Genomic DNA, 19,187 nt, shown 5'->3' with positions numbered 1-19,187 from the left:
TTCACAAATTCAAATTCTTTATTTAAGAAAAAAAAGCGGGGATGTTAAAGACGAGGCCATAAATCAAAACGTGTATTTGGTGTAAGCAATAAATGATGCAAACCCTTGCACCTTTCATAAACCTCTGTGCAAAAACATTGCATCTAACAATAATAAACTGTTTTTCCTTTCAGTGATCAAGCAGCTTCAAAGTTTCCAGACTTTTCACTCTTGCTTGAAACACACTGTATGCTCCTACTTAGAGAGGGATTTGACGAGTTGCACAATATTCCCAGTGCATCTGTCGTATCAGAGGGACGGTGTGTGTGTGTGTGTCCACGTCTGTGTGTGTGTGTCTGTGTATGCGCATGAGTGTGTGTATGCGTGTCCGTGTGTGTGTGTGTGTGTGTGTGAATGAATGCATGTGTGTCCATGTGTGTATACATGAGTTTGTGTGTGTGTATATACGTAAGTATGTGTGTGTGTATACATGTGAGTGTGTGTGTGTGTGTGTGTGTAGTGGGTGGTGCAGTACATAAATAATGAAAAGGGAAAAAGACTGGTGGTGGTCATCATTACACGTTGGCAGAATCTTGGGTGCAATTCAGTTCTGGTGCTTAGCATACATCATAACACAAAGTGAGTCATAGATGCTACATGTCAAATCAATTTTGACGGGTGTTCTCCTTCAGGCTGAGAAGGTCTGTCCAACACAGAAAAATAAATTAAAAATACAGTGGAACTCCTGGCTCCGCTCACATCCGAGTCTTCAGGGGGCAAAGTCTTGGACTGTGACTAGCGCCCCCCCCCCCCCCCCCCCATGTGTACTTCCCGATACCATGCCAGACAACATTAGGCCAAGTGCTCATATTTTACCTGACTCTCCAATGCTACCACTGAAGCCAGCTTTTAAGTGTATAATTTAATTACAGAGATGCATCAGAAGCCATCTCGTTCAGCGACTGCAGTTTGAAGCCGGTATGAAATATCTGTGGTGCGGCAGAGAGATGGACTCATATCTAAATGGGTGTCGGGGGGGGCGCGCGGTCAAGGGCTAACGCGAGCTACTGGCAAAACCGAAACCCAACGACTGCCGAAGGTGCAGCCAGGACAGATCCACTAGGATCCGGGTGCATACGCTGCCTTCAAAGACCAAGGAGATCCAAGCCCTTCCAGGTCACAATAGCGCCGAGGACAGAGGGTCCGGTCCATAATGGGATCCAGACACCGCACGTCTACCCCCTTTGAAAGGCACCGAATCCTTTAGCAATTTGTTACGGGAAAGTGACGTGCTTTTAAAGGTAGCGCTGCATGGCAGCATACTAAGTATTATTTAACATTTCCCTGAGATTGTGTGGCATTTTTTTTCCCCGGCAGGACTCGTAATGACTGGAGTGACGGACCGCCTCGGTGCCCTTGTGCGCTCTCAGAGAGGCGGACGGCTCGCCAGCCTGGCAGAAACTGCCCTGGAGAAAGCTGGACAGCTGCACCGACACAAGGCAACGCCACGGCGGATCCTTACCCCAACGAAAACAAGGCCACTTCAACTCGAATAACTGCCTCGCTTCAGGCCGACACAAATTCATAGCCAAAATACAAACGCTGTTCTTCACTGGCATACAAAGATTTGCAGGGTTTCACATAGAAACCTGAGCAGTTGTTTATAACTCTCGTAGTTCCAGTAATTGGTTGTGTAATGGCTCGGTGACAGAGCTGTAGCCTCTAGCCCAAAGCAACCAAGTCCAGCAAATCTTTCACTGTCTGAGTGGCTAACCACTTGGACCTGGGCTTAGAGCATCATTGACTTGGAGTGAAATGTCTTCCTGAGCGAACTCTGAGCTCCCAAGGTGGACATGACCTTTGACCCCCGTGACAATTATTACATCACGGCGGGCCTTCTTCCTCCAGGCGGGGTCGCTTGCGTGCGTTTCCCAAAGTAACCGCAGAGGGGTCCGCCGAGGTCGTCGGGAGAGAAGGGCGGGCGACGTCCCTCAAGCCGTGACCCTGAAAAAAATAATTGGGTGTCTCGTGAAAAAACGACGAGGTATTTTGCAGAACCGTTTAAATAAAGTTCTAACACACTGCTCGTGAGACAGTTCCCTTGCAAAATGGCTACAAGACAGCTTGGATGCATTTATGGTATGAACCCATCCCTGTCCAATAGTGCAGGTGGTCAAGGTAAAGTCATTTTCATATTGTACCTTGATGGCGCCACTCTCTGGTCCCATTCCCTATGGACCAAAACACATCCCATACAGTCCCTGAAGGCACCTCATACTTGGGTCTAAAGCAAATCTCATGCACAACCCTGCTGCTCCATGTTGTTTACCCCTTCTCAGTCTCTCCAAGTGGCTCATAATGCAGACGAATGGATCGTTTTCAATTCTGCGTCTGGCAAGCACAGCTAACCTCCACATCCCTCACATTCAGAGAAAACACCTGGAAAACAATGGCTCCCAAGCTTGGAAAACGGATTCGAACACGGTCACAAATCACACCACAACATTGCTGTTGCAGAAGTTAATTTCCACGTGCTGTACCAGAGAGAGAGAGAGAGAAGGAGGGTGGGGAGGGAACGGACACGGTCTGCGTGTGTGAGCTTGTCCCAGTCAAGTCACATCGCAGCTCACATTTCTGCAGAGGAACCCACTTCATTCTGAATGACCTGCTTTCCACGGGCCGCTCAGAAGGCAACCACCCCTCCGTATTAGCACAAGTTCACCCTGGGGTGTGCACAGGCTTTCAACAACACGCATGTCACACCGTCAAGCTTTGCTACGCTGGACGTATATGGAGACATGGGGGAAAAAGACGCTATTGTAAATGCAGAAGACCCGAAGACCTGCTTTGCTCAGCAGAACTGCTCCCAAAGCAACGTGTAGCAAATGAGCTTGCATAACCACTGGGTGTGGAATACCGCTCAGTCCTCCAGCATTATCACAGTATTGCCAGGGAGAAAGATTATGAAAGAGGCAGGTGTAACCCTTTAAGGTGTGAGATCACAAATATGTGATTAGAATGTTTGAACATTCTAATGCCGATGTAACAATCAGGACTGATAATTGTAAGCAGTGGAGTTCTAGAACACTGACTCTGACTTTTGAAAAAACATTCCCAAAAAAAAAAAAAAAAAACCTACTCATTAAAAAAAAATTGCAGCTCTAATTAACACATCACCTACCAAAACATACAACACTTGATGAGACCTTCCTTCCTATTAACTGTAGCTAAATGTTACGAATAAAAAGGTGGTGCTGTGGCTTGAAAATTTCACCCGAAGTCGTAAAAAGAACCACAAATCAAATGCCCTGCCCTACTTGAGAAGACAGTTCCAAAGATTTAGAGAAATCACACCTGATGAAGGCAGGCAAGAGCCACATTCCTGTCTTATGAAAATCTATCATTATATTTACAATGTAGCAATCAATCAAATAACAGATGGTGCTTGTCCTCTGTCAATCAAACTTTGCCGTGCCAATTTGCCATTCCTATCTTTACGGGATTATCTTAACCGAGTGTACACAGCCATTTCTGCATTTTCTTTGCCTCAAACCTCCACCGTTGCATTCATAGCGAAGTCTACGATGTCCATGAGATGCTGGGGAAACGCGTCTTGATAACTGCACCGCGGTGCCAAATCGAAAGAGCGATGAAGGGCAGGGGCTCGGGGCTGATCTGGTAAGGATACTCACAGTGATCTGGTAAGGAACGGTGGCCTCTTTGCAGGTAGGAGACTTGCAGAGCGAGGCCAGCCTGGAGGAGGAGGAGGAGGAGGAGAGACAGGTGAGAACTGCAGTGTGTTTCCTGTTTGTTTTATACAAGCGACCAAGAAATAAGGCGGCGGTGGTGGTGGTGGTGGTGGTGGTGGTGGAGGGGTGGGGGGCGGGGGAGGCAAGAAAAATTGCAAATTGCAAACACAATTTGAGCTTGCTCCGTCCCTGACCTCGTCTATTTGCTGCATGTTGGCGGAATGAAAATCTCCCGCAATTCAAATCCGCCGAAGATGAACTGCAGAGCCGAGGCGCAGTAACTGCCGGTGGGGAGACCTCGAGCTTTTATAGAAGACCTCTTCAGCCTCCGACGCCTCTCCCCTCCCCTCCCCCCCCCCAGCCCATCGCCTCTCCCCCCCCTCCCCAGCCCATTGCCTCATAGCCCCCCCCTCCAGCCCATCGCCTGCCCCCCCCATCGTCTCCCCCCCCCCCCCCCGCCCATCGCCTCTCCCCCCCCAGCAGTCCATAGTCAGTGACTGATAGTCAGACAGGAGTTATTACGAAGGCGGGGGGGGTGGGGGGGGGGGCGTAGAAAACACAGACAGGCTCCTTCGCAGAGTGACTCACTCCAGCAGCACCCGGAGAAGGCCGGAGTGTTTAGACAGCACATTCACGAACAAGCGCAGCCGCCGCTGCCGCCGCGCTAAGCGCCCTTCCTGCGTCCTTCTCCGGGCGCGGGGGGTTTCGCTGTCCGGTGCGTCGGTTCGCTCACCCCGAGATTACTCGGGACAGGAAAAAAGGACGTCGAATTTGTAGCAGGCACTGGCACTGGTTTTCCTATGTTTTGTGACTGCCTGCCTCACGTATGTAAAAAGACGAACGCAGTTGTTGCCCGACTGAAAACATTATCCGAAATAGCCTGAGAATTGTTATTGGACACGGACATATAATGAGTACTTGAGTATTTGAACATTTTCGACGGGATAAATCGAGCACACCCCGCACAAGTCAATGGCCCTTCGACAGGTGATTTATGTACTGTACGCTTGGCATGCGAACAACTTCGCCAGGGTCATAATTTCTCACAGAATCACCCTAAAGTGCCTTTTAATGAGCCGGTGCGGTAAAAAAGTAAATCAGTTTTAATATCATATTTAGCCTGGTTTTTTTTTAATGATCCTGAGAGCACGAGAGACAAAAATAACACTACGAGAGCCTTGTTCAGTGTTGCTAAAGTACTGGTACGCGAACAGTTATGCCAAAAATCTACAGTTTCAAATGGCAGTCTACTGAAGCACCGAGAATCAGGTTGATATTAGTTATGTAAGCGGTAAAATATTTAAATAAACCATGCCTGAAAGGGACAGGAGACCAGTATTTCTCAGCGCATGATAATCAGTGGAGAGAATCTCAGACGGTCTCCCTTCAAAAAGACAATTCAATAATAGTCTGATAAATCAAATGAAAGTGGCCATCAGCGCTGATGTGTCATGTGTGTTGCGGTGAAAAGGAAAAATTGTATTTATTTACATAATGCCCCCAAACACCCCCCCTTGCTCTCTGAAGTGTGCATGCGGCTTGCTTTTATAAACAAAGATGGTGAAAAGGCTAGCCTCTCCAGCAAGAATTGCAATTCCCACATCGTACATACGAATTGGTGGTTTTATGGTTATTTCTTGTTCTATATGCAGTGCCAGAGTATTTTGGTTGCATATCAACAGTAAACATCGTAGTCAACCTAAATATATTCTGATTTAAAGTATCATGCAACACAGTGCAATGGGAAAAAACATTTTCAGTAATGTCAACCTCCCAGGTTGATGTGAATTTCATTTTCAGATATTGAAAAAACCATAAACTACTTGTGTTTCAGATAATATTTCTACTAATCAGCCAATCCGCCTCCAAAGTGGCTCAGTCAGTAGAGGCATTCGCTGCAGATGCAGGCTCTAGCTCGGGCTGTTATAAGCTGACTGTGACCTGGGAAAAACAGTAACAGGGCAAAACTGTGGGGCGGTTTAAGGTCAGGGATACTCAAACCTTGGCCTCAGAGGCAGCAGTACCGCCCGTTTTCACTCCTCCGTCTACAGTGGGAGAATGTGAAAATGGGGCTCTGGTGCACAAAAATCAACCTGTATCGTGGAAATCGTGCTTCCAAGCCATTTAAAAAACATTTTTGAGCAGAAGGGGGTCTTTACTTGTCCCTATAGTATCACATTGCCACCAACAACACACCAGGCACCCCCAGGTTGTTGTGAAAGATACACCTGTTCTCCAGCAATACTGCACTGCCTGTTGTGTAGGAGATTATTATGGTTTAATGGCAGCTGCATGGGTGGAGATCTATGGTCACATGCTTCAGCTGCATGGGTGGAGAGCTATGGTCACATGCTTCAGCTGCATGGGTGGAGAGCTATGGCCACATGCTTCAGCTGCATGGGTGGAGAGCTATGGCCACATGCTTCAGCTGCATGGGTGGAGAGCTATGGCTACATGCTTCAGCTGCATGGGTGGAGAGCTATGGCCACATGCTTCAGCTGCATGGGTGGAGAGCTATGGCCACATGCTTCAGCTGCATGGGTGGAGAGCTATGGCCACATGCTTCAGCTGCATGGGTGGAGATCTACAGCTGCATGGCTCCTGGTGCAGGGTGCAGGCCGCACTGCAGCAACTCAACAAGCACAAATGACTTTTCATTTGTAGACTACTGTTTTTCACCTCCATATTTCTTTTATATCCCCATCCCATTTCCCCTGCCATGTCCTTAGTCACTTCAACAGAGTTAAAACTAAGCCCACGCACCCTCTGATTACATCTAATTACACTGTAGTCCATAGATTTAATGCTTACTGGACAGCCCTGGTCTCAAGTCGACTGCGTCACTGATGCAGGGCCAAAAAAAAAACAGTGAAAATCTGCCATCCTGGTAGAAGCCCAAGCCCTCCGCGTCGACTTGTCCCCACACGCTATCAATAAAGGCTGTTCCTCCTTTCCTGATTAAACCAGGGGAGCAGCAGGCTGGCTCAGACACGAGACGCAGGGCCATTTGTATACGCGGACTGTCAGGGCAAATTCGGCAAACGCTGATGAATGACCGCTCGCGTCCCCCTCAAACCCCCCCCCCCCCCCCCAAAAAAAACAAACAAGGAAAGGCGAAAACTGCGCACGACTTCTCCTCCGGTAATTTCCGTCATTTCTCTTCGTGGCGGAGTTGACAGGAACGCGCGGAGCCCCGCATCCGTGAACGCTTTTTAATCAAACTTTGGGACACGAAGAAAAATGGCCGCACGGGCTGCTGTAGCGCCGTGGCCGCCACCGCCCCCAGAACTCAGAAAGGAACAGTGTTGGTACTCTGGGCACGGGGACAGGGAAACAATTGCAGGAACGGCAATTAGCCCAGTAAGGGGACGTCTGAAAAGTGCACGTCTATATGTGTGACGTTAAAGGGAACTGCCCGTTTACCTCTGCTGGCCTTCCCAGTGCAGGATGAGCCTCTGTGTGGCAGCGTGACCCCAGCTTTCACCTGGGGACAGAGACAGTCGAAGGCAGTGAGTCCCTGGTGGCATCTAGATCTGAAGCTTAGTTTGGCTTGCGGCCCCTTAAGAGATGTCAGATCGGTTTGGTTGATCTACATTCAGATTTATTCAATACATTCGATACAAGAGAGGTAAAGTGCACTGACAATACTGTTTAATAATAGAAAATTGCGCAAATATTTTTCTTAAAACAACAACAAAAAATACTCCTTATTGCATTGTTGTTGCATAGTGCATAATTTATTCAAGTGTAATTAATAATTTCATATTCCGCAAAAGCGGAGGCACTCCTGAAGTCTAACCATAAATAAATACTGAAAATCCCATATTGAGCTCTGTGTATTCCAAATTAGTCTTGTTTTTACCCCATCGCTCCCATCAAACCCTCACAAATTGCCAACATTTCTATTCATGGATTCAGATGCTAAATGGTTTACTGGTGCCCGCATGCATTCTAATGACGGCCAGGAGGCTGCTGTCTGTGCAGAAGCATTAAGGGGCAAACTTCACCAAAAATCTGAAATGTAATTGTTTCTTACCTTTCAGTTTAGAAGGTATGCATATTTAAAAAGCAAGGAAAATCGCTTTTTCACCGCAGCAAAAATCTCCATATCTTTAAACATTTCTTTCTGCGCTCTGACATTAGAGAATGACAGCCTCCCTCTCTAATGCATGAGTAATGAACAAACTCTTGATTTATAACTCCACACAGTAAATCTGTTTTCTTTTCTATTTATATACGATCCCTCAATGCACATACATTACTTTCTAGAAAGATCTGAGCCATTTATCTTTTGCGGAAATGTTGATCTATAGATACATTTTTGTTGAAATTCAGTGTACTCCATCTTGTTCAATTCCTGTCTGCCTACAGTCCCCAAGATGCATTGAGAACTGGTTACAATCCAAGCTTACATTTTAGCTCAAGGCTATAACAGAGCCTAAAATAAACATAAATTTAAATTCCACACAGTGAGAGAGAAACCAGCTTAATACAAAGAATAGACCAAAACCGTTTTGAAGAGAATGAGCAACAAATGGTTTGGTAATTTGTTCACAACCCTCAGAAGAATGAAGGTAGAGTAATGCATTCTGGGATTTGTGAGGTTTAGCAGCCTGAAGTAAGATAAGAAACCATTTGGGATTTCCATATTAACAACAGTTTTAATGTATTTTTGTTTTTCACATTGCTTTGCACCACATTTTTCTGATGTTATGAGATTAATATTAGTTGAGCATGGATTGATATTCAGAAAATACAGTATGTTTGGGACAAAAATATACATATCCCCCCCCCCCCCCTTCTGCTGATTTGGCTGCGTACTCCACAATTTTAGATTTTTAATCAAACAATTCACATGTGGTTAAAGTGCAGATTCGCACTTTTATTAAAGGTTATACATCTTGGTTTCACCATGTAGAAATTGCAGAACTTTTTACACAGTTACCTGATTTCAGGGCACCAAAAAGTTATAGAGTTCATTGTATGTGGCCTTCTAAGATTATTAGTTTACTGTAACAATGCTACTGTATTAATGTTGAATAATATAATGTTACACATACAATTAAGCATAAAATATAGCTCATTACCTATAGTATTTATCTTAAACAGCCTTCTTTGCTCATCTTTACCAAAGGTGTGAATAATTTTGGAGGGCACTGTACAAACTATACTTTAATTCAAATATAGACACAAACTGCATATAAGATTATTCTGGTGTCAACGCTGACATTGCTTAAAGTGTGAAGAGTAAGCTCTTGCTTACCATAATGCTGACCACATTTTGTATGATAGTCACTTCATCAGTCATTCTGAGTAAAACTTGTAGCAGCGTAGCGCAATCTTAGCAAAGAGAGTACACACGTTTAATTGGCGTCTCACCTAAAGCTGGAACAAGCTTTGATTGGCCATTCACAACTTTTGTAGTCATCTGATTGGTCAGCACAATCTGGGCAGAGGAACAGAAGAGGCCATAGTATTAGTTTTCTTCAGTAATTACTACATGTTTTTAATTACAGGTTTGTATAAAGGAAGTGTAACTAGTGTACAGTATCACCTACAAGAAAAGCATCCTTTGACTGCTACTGTTAGTAGCCAGCTAAAAAAAAATGATGGGCAAACTCACAACCAATCAGACTCTGTATATTTACTGTAGAATTGATTCTATAGCTGTGTGTATGCCAGTATGATGCAAGCACAAACAGTTATTTCGGTTCCTTGTTTGGCATCATCTATGCAATTTCATAAGGAAACGCTGGCTTTGGGACCATTATAAGGATTATAAAATATGATCCAATTTTGATATGGCTTGCAAAGGTACTGCATACTTTCTATAGTTCCTTTTGATAGACAGGTAGATCTATTCCACTGATTCTATTTCCATGGTAATGACACAGGTGCCATTATGTGTACCAATCCACCTCATGGCCGCTGCTATTAATCAGATGCTGATTGAAGGGTGCCTACAGTAGAACACCCGCTGGAAACATTTCTTCCTGCTAATGGGCATGACATACGCATTACATTATATGTTATAGATCTTTAAAAGACTCTTCTGTTAGAAGAAAAGGCTGGGTTGAGCAGTGAACTCCTGGCATCAGAGGACTACAATTACTTTAATGCACCTGAATGCTTAGTGTACTTCATGTTCCCTTCTGATATGAAAGTGGCTGGATCAATAAAGTACACTGATAAGAAAGCAGTAATGCCCAGGACTTAATTAGTCATTCTGGCTGGAGGCTCCGTTAGCGCACGACTGCTTGTGTTCACACCCCGTCCGCAGGGGGGGCTAAATTAGGACTCACCGCGGCGCTGTTCTGGCAGGCCGTCCGGTTGAGCCGCTGGGCGAGCCCGTTGAGGAGCCGCGTCCTCTCGGACAGGTCCTCGAAGTCGCGGCGAAACGGGGCGGCGATGCCGTCGATCGCGACCAGCCGCACCTGGCGTCAGGGGACGGCGGTACGGCGCGTTAACCACTCAGAAACCACGGAAACGAGCGGAAATTCATTCATTCATTCACTCACTCATTTACAATGTCATACCGTGTGTTTAGCCTCCTGCATTTTAATGCTGTTAGAAACAAGGGGCTTGGGGCAGCTGGGTGGCTCATTCTGTTAAGGCTCTGCTCCTAAAACAGTACTGAATGCTAGTCCTGTCTGTGTCTGGCAGAACTGCAGGGCAGGGTATTGATGGTACAGTGTGGCCCAGGGAGGATGGGATTCAGTCAGGGGAGGGACCTCACCTCACTGCGCACCAGTGACTCACTTTCAGTCACTGTAAGCTGCAGTTTGCTCAAACTCAACTGGTGGACTGTGTAGCAAAGAGAAGGAGCAGCAGACAGAAGGTTTTTCACAGAGTGTATGCTCGCTTGTTTTTTTTTGGAACTTCCCTCAGATTGCTGAAACAAACTCAGCCAATGAATACAGCGGGGGATTCTAAATTGGGACTGGATTTTGAAAAGAAAAGTAAAACAATGAATACATAGACAAAGGCTAAGATTGGCATATTTAGCCATTGAGGTCCCAAAGCCAGTGAAGTTACAGAGGCATCTACAGCACAGGAGATTTTCTGAATAACAGCATAAATTGCAATAATCCTTTTAAAATAATTTTTTTAATTTCACACAAGCAAAGAAAGGTTTGCTTGATTTCTTTCACAAAAGAAGGGGCTTAGGCTGGTATGCCAACTCTGTATTCAGTAATAAAATTCAGCTGCAGTGGTTGACTGTATTATCAAAAAAACTAATTCAATTCATATCATGAACAGGTAATGCAAGTGGTGGATCTGGGTTTTGTAGAGCAGACCCTGCACTCACACACTGCATATAATAAGGAAATTGCAATAAGGATCTTTTCAGTGCTTTGTAGCAGATTTCACATGGTAAAAGTGCAAGAATAACGAATTGGCTAAGAATTCCCCTTATGAACATGGTAAAAACCAAAAAGAGACTAATTCTGATAGGCTGAAATATCCTGCCACTGCAAAATTGTTCCTGTGATCTATTTTCTCTTTACCAACCCAAACGCTGCGACTTTCAATCACTAAACGTGTTTGCATCAGAGACAGTCTTGCCATTATACAGCCTGCCCGAGATGTTTGCCCTTGCCCGCGAACCGTTTGCACCGTGACAGATTTACGCATCTTGACCATAAACCATCCTGATCACGGGCAGAAACGCCATCACCAGGCTTCCTGATCTGATTGGACGCCACGCTGTTCCAATTCCACATTATAACAACAATCATATCTGTGGTAGAATTGAAATGTCCAGAATTATGGACAGTTCAGAAACGGCTGTATATATTTCATGCTGCATGTTCTGCATTACGCGAGCGTGCTGTGGAGACTTATATTATGTGCACACAGTTCCATGACTTATTAGCAATTGCCCATGCACTGTGCATGTTGCCCAAGAAAAAAATTCAGGTGCTAAAATTACCATTGTTGTCTAGGAAGCGCCTGCATGCAAGTATTTTTAAGCCCAAGCTTGAAAGATTTGGACTACGAAGTACATCGATTCTCTAAGAACAAGCGCTCAGCTGCATACACTACCCGAGAGTCCTGTAATGCATTTTAAATGTGAAATATATTAAATATATTAAGGAGCACCAAGGAATATGCAAGAATGGAATCTGAACCTTCGGCAGAGAGCAAAACATATTTATTTGCTCATTTCAGAGTGCAACACTGTCAATGTGGCACGCTGAAGAAAGAATAAGGGAACAGGCAAGGAGACCGAACTAGGAGATGGTGACCCTTTTTTCGCTGCTAATTTAAACCGAAAATGGCTTTGCCATGTGAAACAGCACAGACACCCCCTCCTACCCCCCACCTTGGATTTTCTCCAAAGATCCGCACATGGCTAATTGTTTCTCGCCTGTTGAAAATCAAGGGATTTCTGGTATGGACAGAAAATATTGACGACCTCCCCTTACGTAAACTGAAGGTTATCTTCATCTGAGAAAGTCGAGATTGTCGAAGCAGATTTTTCATCGCGGTAAATCCTGCGTTTGTCTTGTTATTTTGGGGCCTGTGCGTGTTCTTCCTCCCAAGACTGGGATTCGTACCTCGGGGTGCTGTGCCAGGAAGTTTGGCAGGAGGTAGATCTCAGCCAACAGCTCCACGTAGTCATGACAACGGAAGAGGAAGAGGTTGGAGAGGATGGTTTCCACGGTGAACTCCTTCAAGGCCTCCCGCTGCTCTGAAAAATACATTCCAGGCATTAAGGTCATCTACTGAAGCTAGAGCGGGCAAACACGCAGAAAAAAAACAACATTTTTGCATTTCCCAACATATGATTCGCTGTGATTCACGACACATGGTTACTGCGACAATTTTTTATTTTAAATAATGATTATTTCTACATAACTGATTTCAGTACACAAAGAGAAAGAAACACTGATCACACAGAAGCAGAAATTAAAAGGTTTCATCATTTCAATTCTACTCTTTTCCAATTTGATTTCATTATTTTTTAAATGAAATACATTTGAAACCTGAACAACGGTCTTCCCACCTGTTAATAATCCCTTTTGTTTTCAACACTCTTGAATGTTCACTTCTCTAACAAAAGGGCTCCACCTAAAACCATATAGTGTTCTGTGGTCTGTCCCTGTGGGAGAACCCTTGGTAAAGGTTCTACCTTTCATATGGTTCTACCTAGAACCCCTTAATGTCCTCTTAACTTCTAAGGGTTCCACAAAAACACCATCTTATACTGTAAGGGTTAGACACAGAAACCCTTCGAACCCCATATACTGTGTATAATAATTATATTGGCCTTTCACCATTTGAAAATTATTTTTGTTTACCATGTATATATAGAAAATTGCACACAGCCTTGCTGAGAAAACAGTTGTATTAACAAATCTGAAAGCCATGGTGGCTGAAGTGTGCATAACCTCTCTAGAGGGGCAAACAAGTCAGCAGGGTGACTCAGACCTATCAGAGTCACCACATGGGACAAATAAGTGGCTTTAGGAGCAGCGGAATCAACAAAAGGACTGGAGAAGACACAAGCCAGGCAGGTCAGGACTTCCTCAGCAGGTGAACTTAACATAACCCTCCAGCAATGGAGGAATGGCAGAGAGGGAGATAAAAAAAATAAAATAAAATAAAACATGGTTAGTGGCGGCGTGCCAAAATCCACTAAAGCAGATGAAGTATCCGCACCGTCTATAAACAGCGCTAAGCACTGAAGGGTCCCATGGGAGCTGTTACAGGATGAGCACTTCATAACGGTGAGAGTGGAATAGCCCGAATGACGCCAAAGCACACAAATCAGGCGCTCGATGCGTCCGACACCGCTCCACTCCAGCCACCGAAACAGGCCTGCGCTCCAGGCACTCCACCATCAGCCTACGCTGGCACACCTGTTTGTTCGTCAACCTTATGAACAAAAGCTCAAAAGAAACTAATTTCTACGATAAAGAATTTTTACGTCCCGCGCTGTTGTTCCTTTGGGTGTCCTCGCTGCCGTGGTTGTTTCCGTCTCCCCTACAGGCGGCGACGGGGACGACACCGTCCCGTCGCGGAGAATCTCTGGAAAGAAGAAAGTGCGCTGTTGCCTGGCAACTGTCTTCGGGAGACGCGTGGAGCCGAGGACGCCATCGACCATCGCCTAGCAACCGGACAGTTACGTCGAGGACGGTCGTGGAGCAGCGCGATTAAAAAGATGCGAAACGACAAATGTGCGATCTTCGACTTGTGTCATTCTGATTATTCTGATGACTCTGCTCACAACTTTTCTAACAACGAGCTTGTTCGTTTGTTTGTTTGTTTGCGGTTACGCTACTTCTGTTTAGCTCCGACAAAATTATTCTGGAGAAAGAGCACAGGTTGCAAAGGATAGTCAGTAATTACCCCCAATTCCTATTTTGGTACATCTGCAACGGATTTGTGGTCAGTCTGGCAAGGAGAGGACTGTTCTCACTTCAGGTGTGGGTTCTGGACCTGCACAACAGGTGCCCAGTAAGACCTCACCCTGCATGGTGCTTATAATGATAGTGTTTTACATCTAGGACAGATAACTCCCTTTTGCGTCTGTCTGAATAAATGTCCGCTCGTCTTTCTATCACTATTTGTTCAACAGGGTTTTCTTTTGGGTTGTGGTTGTTGATGCGGCTTAGTGTTATGTCCATTAACGTGCACCTGGTTATTGTAACACGAACAAAACAAATAATAGCCTTAAATACATTTCTACCACAAAACCCCTTAGGCAGACCCAAGATGGGACATATCGAAGAAACATCAACAATTCAACATCTGTCCTGGTCTAATTGAGTTTCTCCTTCACCTTAATTTGAGAAGAAATGTCAGCAAGCTGTGGACCGTCTGGGTAGTGTAGAGGTATAAGCACTCGCCTACCACCGCACAGAACCGGGTTCAACCCCCGGCAGCGGTACTTCCGGCTTGGTCAGACGTTCCTACGAACACAATTGGCAGTGTTCGCAGGGGGGAAGCCGGTGAGGGTATGAATCCTGATCGTTGCATTAGCGACTGTGATACACACAGAGAATAGGTATAACGACTAAATTGGGGAGAAAATGGGAGAAAAATGGCAATGTCAGATTTAGCTTGCACAGTGTCTATGATGCTATTCACCTTCGGTTTTTTCAATTCAGCTTCTAGTATCAATGGCCACAGGTGACCACACGCTTGTGTGTTATCTACTTCTTTCCACAACCGGACCCCTCCCCTTCCCCCACTGTCCGACCCTCATGGACTAAAGAGCACTGTGCTGTTGTATAAAATATGGAGGAAGGAGGACGACGCCGCTGGGTTGACTGCTCTCTCCTTCATGTCACTCTGCAGTGACGGCTAATGTCAATGATTGTAATCAGGTAAATCACACTCTCCTCCAAGCATGTCATGTTGCTTGGAAACGGTTGCACTAGCAACCTGTAGAGTGAAAAGAGGCTGAAGCTGAATACACAGGGTTCTATGCAGAATCCGCTTGCCTTCTGTGTAGAATCCTTTCTCCCTCCCAAGAATCCTGAAAGAACATCCTTCCAGAAAGAGTGAACGAAAGGTTCTAGACTGAAAGGGGGTTCTTCATATAATGTTTGGTCTTCTGACAAGGAATGCTTGAAGACACTTATTTTTTGATTAGACATTTTTCAGATGACAATTGTTCAAGGTAGAATTTTACCCCTCCAAGAGGAACCCTTTTTCCCCCTAATGTTTTGGATATCATCTCAGATTTACAGAAATCTGTGAATGTTTCCCAGTCCAGACGTAGCAGACCACCTGACTCATCAGGATCTAGAATCTTCCGCCTGCAACCGAGCCTTCTCTCCGCCCTTCTGACCAGCTCTTTTCTTTTTAACGGCTCTTTATCTCTCTGCTGCTTTGACACCATGTTCACAAAAAGTGCTCTTTATACCTTTTGTTGATAATAGAATTCCCAGCAGTGCTGATGCCTGTTCTTACATCTTGCTGATGGTACTCATAAGGTCTCCTGCAGGGACTCACTTTGCTAAAAACACCATCTCTATTCTGCAAGCCTTTAGTGTTCAGCCACCTCCAGTCTTCCAGGCCACGCCAATTCTCCGGGTCATTTCATCCTCCTCATTTCTCTCTGTCTACAGGTTATGATTCCCTCACCCCCCCCCCCCCGTGAATTTTCTCATGCTCATGAGACATCTATCCCTGGACGCGTTCCTGTGACTTTAACCTTTCCAGATACAGTTTTACTACTCCTTCCTGCTAAAATCACCACCCACTCACGCTCTTCACTTTCACGAAGCCTTGTCTTCTCCAGGCATCTTCAGCATATAAACCTACATTACCTAATCACCGATCTTTCTCTCAACACAATTTTACTGTGACTGAGAATCTATCCTTTTTCTAATTTTATGATTAGCTGGTTTCATACTTTAAAGGCTTTAGTCTTGTCTTGAAAAACTCACTTAGCTTTTTTTAAAAATTCTCTTAGCTTGTCTTTCTTATACTCCTCATCCTTTTAAACTGATGCTGCATGGTCTAATTAATATCTAATGTGCATACTCTTACCATGAATAAACAATGTACGAATACACAATTCAACACTTGCATCCCCCCCCCCGAGTTGATTTGCTTATTTCGTGAATTGAATGAAATTTATGAAAAGGGTTTTCTAAAATGTATTTGTGCTCACAGGTTCATGGGTGCAGCCCTAAACAAGTACACTGCGTGTTCTCGCAAGGCACTTAGCCCAAATTAATCAGCGAGCCGAGTGTGACTCCGCATCAAAATTTGACGACGGCCTGGAAAAATACCAGCCTAACGCACGCTATTTCTGCAAACCATAAATCTCACCACTGCTGAAGAAAGAATTACGAACTGCTGCTGGTTATGTTATAATGCAGCATCGATTGTGTCCCTAACAAAGGCGAAATGATATTGTTTACGTTTACCTAGAAATAATGGATTGCTGCTGTGAGCAGACCCAAGGAAAAAACGACCTTGAAACAAAATGGTGGGTTATTTCATCCTCTCTCTACTAATTCTTACCGGTGTCTTCAGCCATTAGGCTGCAGTGCTCTACGGCGGCCTGAGCCATGTCTGCGACCCGCTGGACGAAGAAGCTGCCTTCAGTGTCTATGTATGCCACTTGGCCTCCCAGTCCCCCAAAGCACACTGGGATCTGGACATCCACAGCCAGCTGCATGCTAGAGCACAGGAAAGAGGAGGCAGGAGAGAGGATCATGGGAGCTTAAATTCAATATCCCGGTTAAGTGATTCCTCCAATAAGGGCAAAAGCATAATCGCATTATGGTACTCTTTGCTTTATTGCCACCCGTCTCCAGCATTGCCCATTATACATCCCACTTACACAGTTCAAATCTATAATGCATAGCATTGGATCTACAGAGAGCAACAAAACAACAACAACAACAAAACAAAATGCCAGCTCTTTCTGAGAATTAGCTCCAAAATCTATTTTCACCAACATTCAGAACAAAATTCTTCTTTTGTTTTGGTTGATAGCATTTCTTTGGTAGAAAATACTCAAGGATCTGCAGCAGCATTTTCAAACTGTGCTGCCATCTAAAGAGTTAAAGCATTTTCAAACGTGTATTTGACCCAGGTCTGTTTGACCCAGATAGTGCCCAGCCCAGTCTTACCACAGCTGCGTCTTGCCCACACCAGGTGCCCCGCAGACCTCCATGGTCTTGCCCACGGGCACTCCTCCTCCGAGCATACAGTCCAGGTCCGAGCAGAAGGTGACTATGCTTCCGAGGGTCTGCTCCCTCTCCAGCAGCTCCAGGGCAGTTAACCTGCTCCCCGCTGCCCTCCCCTGGAGGGGCTCGGACCGCACGGCCTGCAGGACCTCTTCCGCCTCCTCCTGGGAGATCCCTGCCTCTGCAAAGCACCAGTCACAGCCGGCGTCTCTTCAGACAGGAAGCCAGGTAAAATCTGAGCGCTCCTGTTTACATGTATTACTGAAAAAATCCAAACCATCTAGTGTGTCTGTGCCTATGCCTGGAGCTATACTCTCCTCCTGAAGCTGATGATCCAAGCCAAGGGATGCCAAGCACTGCATCTCCACAGAGCTTTTAGTGAAAGGGGACATAGCATACAGCTTTCTGTAAATTCTGTAAAACCTTATACAAATAAAATGGACCTGCTCTTAATTTAATTTGATCTCTGGCTGATGGCTGCTTGTGTCAATGACCAAAGGATGAGAGTTTTCAAGAGATGCATACCAGAAAACCTCACATTATTATCTTTGATCTCTTGAATATTCCAAGCATTTTACCCATTGAACATATCCTTTTCCTGGGTCACCACTAATATAAATATATTTCATATTTCCTTGTAATTTATTGTTATTCTCGATGAACGGGAAAATGTAGTTTGTGCTTTGTAAGACATAAAAATCCATGCACATATCTTATTCACAATTGCTGGGCTCTCCCGCCTCTCCATACACCAGTTTACTTTCAGAAATTGCCCCCGTTCCCCTTCACGAGAGAATGAGACTACCCGTTACCTGCGTGCATACTGGGTTTTTATCTTAATGGCAGCACTTGAATACATCTAGCACTGGCAATAGAAAATGAAGTCATTTCCCCCTTACCAGTACAAAATATGCCTTTCGTGTATTGTTATCAGAAAGGTCAAGTATCCGTTTAACATTCCTTCCATCCACAAACCTGGTGGGGGTAATTATAGCCACTGCTAGCTGCGTTACCTTTGCTGAGTTGCAGAGGTCGGAAGTCGCACAGATCCGCAGCAGACTGAAAGCCAGCATTGATCAGCCTCACTTTCACAGCTGGGGCGAAGGGAAAGCTCGACAGGGCTCTCTGCATCCTTCGTTAAACGTTACTTCACCAGCTCCCACGACCAAGCTAATTACCTAGCACACAGGACAAAAGTACTTTATATTAGTTTATTTGGCTAGAATAATTTAACTAGTTGGCCAGCTGAAACGGTTAATTCCTCACCATACATCCCATCACAACTTAGGATAACTTCAACATTATTATATTGTATACCAATACGGTGCATGCAGGTAAATAAAAATGTAAACTACGGTTTAATCTAGCTGCGGAATTATATTTTTTAAAAACACATTACTGTCCAGCCAGCTGTCAAGTGTCAAAAAGCCATTTAACTAACGCTTAGGTTATAATATTGTTTATCTTAGCGAACTAGTTCTTCAATTAGTAAACCAAATAAACGTTGCAAAAAACGTGTCGCCAAAGTTAGGACTTGAACTGTCATAAGCCAGGAAAAGTAATGTATTCCAGTGCGTTTTCTAAAACTCACCGAATATTTTGTTCGTTATAGACAGGATGAACTAACTGCAGACGAACTGCGCAGCAGCCATTTTTGATCATCCCTCCAAATCTTCACCGGAGGAAGTGACTGTTCTGTGATTGCAAAAGCTCACAGTCCGATACCGCCCCCGTGTGGTACATCCAACAGAAAACAATTCAATTTGCTTACATGCATGGGACATACCACTTTCCAAGGTGT

The 19,187-nt window shown here is 44.9% G+C and overlaps 1 protein-coding gene across 6 annotated transcripts; it reads right to left on the bottom strand.

The window, feature by feature from the left end:
* Positions 1–19,065, bottom strand: rad51c (RAD51 paralog C). 6 transcript variants are annotated; one of them, XM_035434011.1, is made up of 10 exons: positions 18,978–19,065; positions 18,400–18,564; positions 17,330–17,567; positions 16,716–16,873; positions 12,290–12,423; positions 10,031–10,162; positions 9,108–9,174; positions 7,152–7,212; positions 3,672–3,732; positions 1–1,983 (listed from the first exon to the last, which is right to left on the bottom strand). In XM_035434011.1, the coding sequence occupies exons 2-10, from the start codon at positions 18,515–18,517 to the stop codon at positions 1,864–1,866; spliced, it is 1,089 nt and encodes a 362-aa protein (XP_035289902.1). In that variant the 5' UTR covers positions 18,518–18,564; positions 18,978–19,065; the 3' UTR covers positions 1–1,863. The 6 variants fall into 6 exon arrangements, 4 of the variants coding, with proteins under 4 accessions (XP_035289902.1, XP_035289903.1, XP_035289904.1 ...); XM_035434012.1 differs by lacking the exon at positions 10,031–10,162; XR_004766965.1 differs by lacking the exons at positions 1–1,983; positions 3,672–3,732; positions 7,152–7,212; positions 10,031–10,162 and having other exon boundaries at positions 9,135–9,174; positions 12,290–12,418.
* Between the last annotated feature and the right edge of the window lie 122 nt (positions 19,066–19,187).

The sequence above is a fragment of the Anguilla anguilla genome, chromosome 9, assembly GCF_013347855.1.
Source record: "Anguilla anguilla isolate fAngAng1 chromosome 9, fAngAng1.pri, whole genome shotgun sequence".
NCBI lineage: Eukaryota > Metazoa > Chordata > Actinopteri > Anguilliformes > Anguillidae > Anguilla > Anguilla anguilla.
Note: the sequence above shows the minus strand (reverse complement) of the source record. Positions and strands in the feature narration are given on the sequence as shown.